This window comes from Gossypium arboreum, chromosome 8 (assembly GCF_025698485.1).
Source record: "Gossypium arboreum isolate Shixiya-1 chromosome 8, ASM2569848v2, whole genome shotgun sequence".
NCBI classification, from domain to species: Eukaryota; Viridiplantae; Streptophyta; class Magnoliopsida; order Malvales; family Malvaceae; genus Gossypium; species Gossypium arboreum.
The window spans coordinates 141549643-141559450 of NC_069077.1; the positions used below are offsets into that span (position 1 = coordinate 141549643).

Sequence of the window (9808 nt, forward strand, 5' to 3'; positions counted from 1 at the left end):
TTTTATTGTCCCTTATCACTATATTATTTATTATACCTTTTAATTATTTAATTTTTCATGTTTTTAGCATATAATTTTGATAAATTCTTTACCTTAAATCCCAAATTTCAAATCTCAAATCTTGAACCCTAAACTTTAAACCTCGTATCCCAAACTCGAATCTTAAACCTCAAACCTCAAATCCTAAACTCAAAACTTTAAACCTCGAACCTCAAACCTATTTGGATTCAAGATTCAAGATAAAACAAATTATTGGATATTATTAAATAACTGAAAAGAAACCATAACTGATATGGAAGGAAGGGTTCATAAAATAATTTCTCTAACTTAAATGTTAGATGTCGGCTTTTTAAATACGATAATTAGCATATTTAAAATGCATAAATCAAATTAAAAACATGTGTACTAACAACATGGGCAATGATACTTTGAAGATTCGTTTTTGAAACCAATTTAGATCATAAAAGACAATATTGGTATATATTTTCTATGGCAAATCCACAAAGATTATTGAAACCCTAATTTCAGCTACAAACTTTAGAGCAAACACTAAGCATATTAAGCAACAAATTGTCCCTGATAAACATTTAGTCATTTACCCTTTATTTTCCACCAAATTCAGATGAAATTTCTGGGTATTTTAGATAGATTCTACTGATTTCAAACCATAAAATACCTAGTAAAGATCAGCTTCCTTGTGAGTGTGGATCTCACAATCTGAGGTCGGGTACGAAACGCAAGTCAGCAGGTAACCATCGGCAATTTGTTTTTCGTCAAGGAAGGATCCGTCCGATTGATCAACTGAACCCGACACCATCTTCCCGGCACATGTGGAGCAAGCTCCAGCTCGGCAAGAGTATGGCAGTTCAACTCCTGCTTCCTCGGCTGCATCTAAAATGTATTGATCGTCAGGGGCTTCAAACTCGCTCACCTCACCATCCGGTCCTACAAGCTTAATCTTATAAGCTGCCATAAATGTTTTGTGATTTGAGGAACATTTCAAGCCAAAAGGTTTGGAGATGTTCTTAAAAGATCCAAGAGAAGTCGGGGCCTTGACAATGGCACTCGTGAATCGGTTCGGGATCGAAGCTTGAACGATACTAGAGGAGGTAACTCGCACAGTTGCCATCTTTGCTGTTGAACCTAAATAACAATGGTCAGTTTGTCAAGTGGTTGACATATACAAGCATTTAACAAACACATACATATACCAATACACACATACAAACATATATGCATACATACATATGTATATATACAAACATACATGCACGCATGCATACCTCCATATGTATATATACAAACATAAATACATACAAGGCAAGCAAACTATGAGACAATGACTAATGAACACACACACAAACACATACATACATACACACAGATAGATATACATGCATACACATACACACATACATTCATACATACATACAAGCTAAGCAAATAGCAATATTAAAAGAAAAACTGGGACCGATGAGCTAATATTCAGGCTCCAAATTATGAGACAATTGCTAATGAATTAAGATCACTTACCAGCAATTTTGATATGCTGTTACTTTAAAATATCACAAGCAACATAATGGCATATAGACTTATACGATATCGTGTTTCAACATATCGAAGAATCATAACTAGTCCAAGATGTCAAAAGGTGTGAACAGTGTTCTATACCCGAGCCCGAGCAACATAATAAGCTAATATTCAGGCTCCAAGTAGTGAAACAATGACTAATGAATTAAGATCATTTATAAGCAACTGTGATATGTTGTTAAGAGTCTTAAAAATTTTTAATATCACAAGCAACATAATGGCATTTAGCAGTTGGTTAAGAAGCTATGTATATGATTGGGTTTCGAAATCTCGAAGAACTATAAACATTCCATGATGCCAAGAGGCACGAACGATGTGTTTTGTCCCCGAGCCCAAGCAACATAATAGAACAATTACAACCAATAAAAAAGCTGAATTGCATGATAAGCAAACCAACATATATTCGGGCACGGTTATACGCATAAACATGTGCTTGTATCCAACACTTAGCCGAAATCCGTGTTAAAACAGGCCTTAAACTCATCAAACAAGGCTACAATTTCATCAACCCCCATAGGCAAACAAGTCACAGACAAAATAAATACAAAATGAATGATAAGTGAATCAATACAAAAACTTCTTCACCCTTCACTAACATAAAATAAAATAAAATAAAATTTGACTGATAATAATGAAAATGGATCAATTAATCAAACTCCAAAGATAAAAAAAGTTTGTTCTTTTATTTCCTTTTGGATTTCAAGTTTCAAACTTTTTTCCCCAAAAGAAAAAGCACCCAAAGTTCGTAAAAGATCAAACAAGAAAAATGGAAGAAAACCCAGATTTCAAAAGCAGAAAAACAGATCACACAAGCAAAGATGAAGAAAAAGGGGATAGAGAGCTTACAGAAGGGGTATGGAGATTTGGGGTATGAGCGGAGAATACGAAGGGGTCTAAGTTTCTTTGAGACTTATAAAAGAAAAAAAAAAAAAAAGAGGAAGCCTAAATAAAGTGAATGTGATGATGAGAGGGTCGCATCACCTCAGCTCAACTCAGTTGCCAACTTCATTATGTATGTGTATATATATACGAATGCATAAATTAAGGGAGAGAGTTGGGTTGTAGTGAACCTCTCTTGGTGCGTTTGGAGGGGTTTTTGGCTTTTGGTACTTGTTGACCGGCAAAATGGCCAATCACTAGCTGCATGGTTTTTTCAATAAAAAAGGTTTAATGCATTATTTCTATGTATCGGCTCAATGAATATTTATTAAATGTGTTTTAGTAAAAAATATATTTAATTAAAATAAAGGAGAATTAAAAGTATCAAATTGAATATTTAATTAAAATGCAACTGCTTGAAAAAAAATTTAAGTACTAAATTGAAAAATTTAGGTGACAAATAAAATAATGTAGTCAAATTTAAATACCAAATTGCAAAGATATTTAACTAGGAGAAAAATTCAGATACCAAATTGAATATTGAAATTAAATACAAATAGTAGGAAAAAGAAATCGTGTATCAAATTGAAAAACTTAGCTACTAAATTAATCAATTTTGGGTACCAAATTGTAACCTAAAAAGTTGAAAATAATAATAAAAAATTCCGACCTGCCAGATTCGAACCAGCGACCTAAGGATAGCCATGATTGCCACTACAGACCTCCGCTCTACCAACTGAGCTAAGGTCGGCTTGCTTACAGCAACGAGAATTTTTATATTTATCTTGTAGAGAAAAATATTGACTTCGTCATCCCACATGCAAAAAAAGTTTCAAATTCTACAAATAGTCCTTAAATAATTTTTTATAGATTTAATTCTCTATTATAATTTGATTTTTTTATTCTCTTCGAAATGTATATTTTTGTTTTCCAAAATTCCATCAAATTAGTTTTTAAATATGTGATTATGTAATATATATAATTAATTTTTTGCATGTTTAAAGAAGATTTAAAAAGGAAAAATGTATAATATTTGTCTAATAGTATAAAAATATCGATATATATGCTATGTAATTAAGAACTCACTTGAGTTCGAATCTCTAAAGGAGTAAGTGGTAGTCTTTTATTTGGACAGCTCTCTTTTTTAACATAATGTGTCCATGTGTGATGTAAGTATGTCCCTATCATGTGTACACGTAAGTATTAACTAAAAAAATGATAAGAAGAGAGAAAGAGCTCATCAAAAATTTTGGTGAAATTAACCAAAAGAAGCTAGCTTCAATACTGAAAATAGACATTTCGATAAGTAGGGAAAAAAATCAAATTATAATTAAAAAAAAGACTAAATTTACAAAAGAGTACATAATACAGGGACCTTTAATAGAATTTAACCAAAAGTTTGCCATCTTAAATTCGGTCCAATCAAAAGAACATGGGTATGATGCCGGGCGGGCTTTAAGGAGTTGCTTTCTTAGTGGTAATATAATTATAATTATATTTTTATATATATTTAAACTGAATTTCAATGAAATGACTAAATATTTTTTTATATTATTAGATGATGCTTTTCTTTTTCTTTTAATATTTTATATAAATTTAATCAAAAAAACAAATTGTGATATTCCACCCTAAAACATCATTATTTTAAAACTCTTAATTAAAAAAATCCACACATAATATTCGTACATAATAAAACTCAAATCTAAACATTATCTTAACCTTTGCCAAGATTCCCGAAACTTCATTAGCTACTAAGTCTCACTAATACAAGAAATTACAAATATAAATACTCATCCAACCAACTATAATAGTACACAGAATCAATCTATACAATACATAGTTGACGAAACACTAGACAAAATCCACATAAGGCGTATTACACATAGTGAGAGAGAGACCCACACATCGCAAAAACAGATGGTAAGACTCAAACCCAGGCTTTCAAGGTTCGAGACTTCAATCTTTACCAACATTATCAAAATCTCATTATCACCCGTATTATTATATATAAGGATGAGTATAATACATTGAAAAACATAAAAACGAAAATAAACATACTAATATTATATGTGTATGTATATATATATATATATATTCATATTTGAACCCCACAGACATGAAAATGAACTTCAGCATATTATTCCAATTCTTTGAAAAGAACAAAAATTTAGAGAAAGCTTAACAAAAAGGAGAAGCTATTTACAATATTTTCAGGAAAATAAAATCAGAGATTTAAATAACCTGAACTTCAACGGCCTTTCTTCTTTAAGAACTTGGGAATCTCTAATGAACCATCATTGGTAAATGGAAAATGCTTATTAAAATTATTAGAAACATCACCTTCATTTTCCTGCATATATTTTCAGAGAGAATTTAGATATAAATATTAGACTTGAAAATTTAATTTTGAACAAAGTTGAGATTCAACATTTCAAGGGCTTGAACCTGACTGTTATTAGTGTTTGTGTTTATGTATTATGCGTAAGTTGTGGATTTAGGTTTTGAACTTTAAATTTTAATAATTTTCAGTTCTTAATACTTTTTCGAATTTTGAAATTTCAGTCATAACTAAAATGCAGTTTTTAAATCCATTAAGTTTTAATATTTTCAATATTTTATGCGGCAAGCATATATATTATCACATTTGTAATGATATGTCAGTTTCTTATTTTCATTTATTACTCACAAAAAGGTCAGTTAATGGATTTAACAATAGCCAATTTTGTTAAAACTGAATTTTCAAGTTTTGAAAAACATTGAGACTAAGAATTATCAAATTGGATAATATAGACCGAATCTACAATTGTATGCATAGTACAAAATTAATAGTAGAATTTAATCAAACATATTTATATGCTACCTTTTAAGTTAAGATTGAAATTCTAAAATTCAAAAATATAAGAACTAAAATTGATTAAATTAAAATAAATGCACTAAACCTGTAACTTAAGAGCATAGTAGAGATTAATAGCATAATTTGACCCAAAAAAGAAAAAAATGAACTTGATACTTAGTCTACCCATTTAGAATTATTGGCAGGTTAAATCGGACTTTAATAAGCGTATATAAGATTAATATCATGCTTAAGTTTGACCCGAAATGAGACCAAAATGTTGGAAATAGGTAAAGTGAGAAAAGACTTGCCTTGCCTTTCCTATCTTCTTGACGCTTGAATCCGGTGGCAATCAGAGTTATGCTGACCTACAAGCATAAGGAAGCTTTTGTCTATTACCAACATTCATTTATATATTCATTAGTGTTTTTCTCTTTCGCTAAGGGAACTATTCTATCAGGTTGTCAGAAGTACGCAAATCAATTGTTCCTAACAACATAACCATTCGGATAAGATATCAATCACTTGTCACTCACACGCTCAGCAACTTAATAATATCACTTCATCTTGTCAAAGTAAGTATGGACCAATGACTGACAACCTATCAATCAGGACACGCCCACATAGTACTGGGGTCAACCCATTTATACACCTCTCCTATTCCTTAACAAAGGATCCCCTCTCCAACCAGCTCCACCATCACCTTAGGGCTCTCAGCCCACCAAATGAACCGTCAGATTAGCTTCCATCACATTTTCCCCTCAACAGGTATATCCATGTGCCCTTTTGGCACATCCATATCCACCTCCGTGTTCTCCTTTGGCACCATATCCTCCACCGTCCTACCACCACCATTTTCATGTCTTATTTTCTTTAGTGTATAACTATAAGACTAAGCTAGTTACAAAACGGATGCTTTTATCATTCTAACAAATTGAAACTTACTTGGCCACATAGTGATGGATCTATCACTGCTCCAAATATTAAATTTGCTTTAGGATCTACAAGATCATATATAACCTCTGCTGCAGCATTCACCTACAAGAATAAAAAAAATGGCTAACAATTCAATCCCCCACAACAAAATGTGCACATTATACAAAACCAAAATGCTATGGCTTACCTCAAATAAAGTTAAATCGGTTCCACCAGTTATATTCCAGACAATACCGGTAGCTCTTTCGATCCCAATGTCGAGTAACGGCGACTGAATGGCATTTAATGCTGCATCTCTGGCTCTACTTTTGCCTGCAACTTAGCTTAATTTTATTAGTTACCACTGTGTTGATATATGGTAAAATTAGCATGGCAGCCACTATACTAGGAGTTAGATTGCATTTTGCCCCTTTTACTCAAAAAATGAGCAAATTAGTTCTTATATGTTAGATCAAATAGTAAACTGGTCCTGTTAAAAATTTCATCCATTTCTATTGTTAAAAATTGATCATTGTACATCAGCATAAGGTACACGTGGTACGCCATGTCTCACTATCTACTTATTCTATCAATCAAGCCAATTTTTAACAGTACAAATAAATGAAATTTTTAACAGGAATTACCAACTTGCTCTTTAATCTAACATATAGGACTAATTTGCTCATTTTTTAGTAGAGGGACAAAATGCAATCTGACTCCTAGTGCAGGGGCTTTCATAATACTTTTACCATTAATATATATATTGGACATGTATCCATATCCAACACTCGAATGCAAGTCCAAGTAACATAGTCCGTGAGATATGGCAATCAATTATCTTATAGAGCTAAAACTTACCAGTTGCAGTACCTATCCCCATAAGGGAAGAGCCTGCATCTTTCATGATAGCGTGCACATCGGCAAAATCAACATTAACTAAGCCTGGAATCTGCATATCAGTTTTGAAAAACGTTAGGCAGACGGTAACATAAAAATGCCGAATGGAATCGATGAAGGAATCTGTTCTGATAAACCCGAACCAGAATAAGAAAAGATGAATGCAAGGAAACCTCTACCAGACATGTCTCATTTTTCATCTATTGTTTTGATATAATTTTGTGCTAGGCATAAAAAATATCTTTTTATTTATTTATTTGGAATACGTACCGTAATTATATCGGAGATACCGCGAACGCCTTGCCGGAGTATATCATCAGCCAGATTAAATGCTTCAGTCATTAAGGTGGCTTGTGAAACTGCAGCCAACAACTTCTCATTAGGAATAATGATAAGTGTGTCCACACTTTCACGAAGGGCTGCAATTCCCTCTTGAGCTTGGACCGCTCGCTTCCGGCCCTCAAAAGAAAATGGTGTTGTAACAATGCCAACGGTTAAGATTCCCTTTGATTTTGCTATGCCGGCAATTACCGAGCCCCACCGGTGCCGGTTCCTCCTCCCATTCCTGCCTGCAGGTCACCAGCACCCTCGAAAATTAGAAAGCTTGAACGGCAAGGCATGTTCGTGTATTAAAATATCATACCAGTTCCCACATTATCATTTTAGATTGAATATATGGTTTTTAAAAGGTATCAAAATGTTAGAGAAATCAAGTTCATTCACAAAATTCTTCATGTTAGATCCATGGAGTCCCCTGTATGTTAGATCAAAGAGTCTTTTCTATTAAAAATTTCATCCAATTCTACTGTTAAAAATTGGCTTGACTGACGAATAACAAGACAGTTACACATGGGGACCAATTTTTAACCGTAGAAATGGATGGAATTTTTAACAGAATGACCAGTTTGCTCTTTGACCTAAAATATAAGGACTAGTTTGCCCATTTTTTAGTAGAGGCGGCAAAATGCGATCCGATTCTTAGTATAATGGCCTTCATGATGCTTTTATCTCTAAAAAAGTAATTGAACATAACAAAATACAACTTACCATCACAAATACCATGTCTGCACCATGAACGGCTTCCTCGATAGCTTCTCTACTTTCATTCGCGGCATTCATGCCAATTTCCGGTTTACCACCAGCACCAAGACCCCTAGTTAACTCCTGACCAATTTGCAAACACTTATTTGGCAACATAGGAGACATCTTCAAGGCTTGAGCATCAGTGTTAACTATCAAAAACTCCACCCCTTTCAACGAATGCTCGACCATCCTATTAACGGCGTTTGACCCACCACCACCGACACCAACAACTTTGATCTTAGCTTCACCATAGTTATAACTTGGATTACAAGTTTCTCTCAAGCTCTCGTTGATGGTTGTAGAATAAAACATTGCATCATTTTCTTCACCACTAAGCTTCAATTTCTTAGGAAGATTCTTTACTATGATTTGGACCAACATTGTGAGAATTAACACAACATTTGAAGTCCAATAAACTTAGCAAATTTGTTTGCTTTTTGTAAGCAACACCATTGAAATATCTCAAGGAACTAGCTTTATTAATCAACCTTTCGTTTAAACTATAATCTCTCCAAAAGGATAGCAATCCAATAGATGATTGAGAGCCAAATGTTATAACACAAGTAGCCATAAAACCCAAATTCCAAGAGATATATACTTAAAACCAGTATGCTTAAATGCCAAACATTATGTTACCAATCATTGTTCCAAACCTGGTTAAAATACAGTTCCACATTGTTAAAAGAAAATATACAAGATAAAGAAGGCAAAGTAAACATAATTTTTTCCAGTAAAAGAATCATGAAAGCCCTTGTATCTTGTATTAGGAGTTGATTGTATTTTGTCCCCTCCACTCAAAAAATTGGGTAAACTAAGTCTTTTGTATTAGATCCAAGAGCAAATTGATCATTCCATAATAAAAAAAAAATTATGTCTGTTTTTATTGTAAAAATTCCATGTGTACCTCATTCCAAGGTGGCATTTTGCTCTATCAATCACAAATCACTTAACAGTAGAAATGAATTGAGTTTTTAACGGGATGATAAGTTGCTCTTTGATCTAATGTATAAGGACTAATTTTAACCATTTTTTTAATACAAATGACAAAATGCAATATGACTACTAGTACAAGGACTTGCATATTACTATTACCTAAATTCTCCTATTCTCAACACAATGCTAAACATCATCAGCAATGAATTAAAAATCCAACAATATGCTCCTTCAAACTATAATCTCTCCAAAAGGATAGCACTCCAATAGATGATTGAGAACCAAATGTTACAACACAAGTAGCCATATTAGTAGCATAAAAACCCAAATGCTATCATTGATACAAAATCCAAACCTGGTTCTCTAATACCCAAATGATTAAAATACAAAGAAGGCAAAAAGTAAACATAAATTCTACTATTCTCAACACAATGCTAAAAATAATCTCCAAAGGAATTAAAGACCCACAAATATTATCAAAAACCCAGAATAATGATGACCCAAAAATGAGACAATAATCCAAAGGAACCTCACCTGAGAAAATAAGGGTTCAACAATGGAAGATGATGGGTGTTCACTACTTTTAAAGTTCCATGAAAATCATTAAATAGAAACTAAAGAACCGGGATCTTTTTCACTTTAGGATTTAGACTTTTTTGCTTTGAATTGGGGTTGTTG

General features: G+C 32.8%; 1 protein-coding gene, 1 non-coding gene and 1 pseudogene across 3 annotated transcripts; all 3 read right to left on the bottom strand.

Annotated features, from left to right (window-relative positions):
- Positions 1-452: 452 nt before the first annotated feature.
- Positions 453-2708, bottom strand: LOC108465170 (uncharacterized). Of its 2 annotated transcripts, none has more exons than XM_017765494.2 (2): positions 2437-2708; positions 453-1134 (listed from the first exon to the last, which is right to left on the bottom strand). In XM_017765494.2, the coding sequence occupies exon 2, from the start codon at positions 1127-1129 to the stop codon at positions 677-679; it is 453 nt and encodes a 150-aa protein (XP_017620983.1). In that variant the 5' UTR covers positions 1130-1134; positions 2437-2708; the 3' UTR covers positions 453-676. The 2 variants fall into 2 exon arrangements, with proteins under 2 accessions (XP_017620983.1, XP_017620982.1); XM_017765493.2 differs by having other exon boundaries at positions 453-1143; positions 2437-2704.
- A 425-nt stretch (positions 2709-3133) lies between these two features.
- On the bottom strand, positions 3134-3220 carry TRNAY-GUA (transfer RNA tyrosine (anticodon GUA)). The gene is given in 2 exon segments: positions 3134-3169; positions 3184-3220. It is a non-coding gene; the product is annotated as a tRNA-Tyr (tRNA).
- An 888-nt stretch (positions 3221-4108) lies between these two features.
- LOC108465184 (cell division protein FtsZ homolog 2-2, chloroplastic-like) lies at positions 4109-8778 on the bottom strand (annotated as a pseudogene).
- Between the last annotated feature and the right edge of the window lie 1030 nt (positions 8779-9808).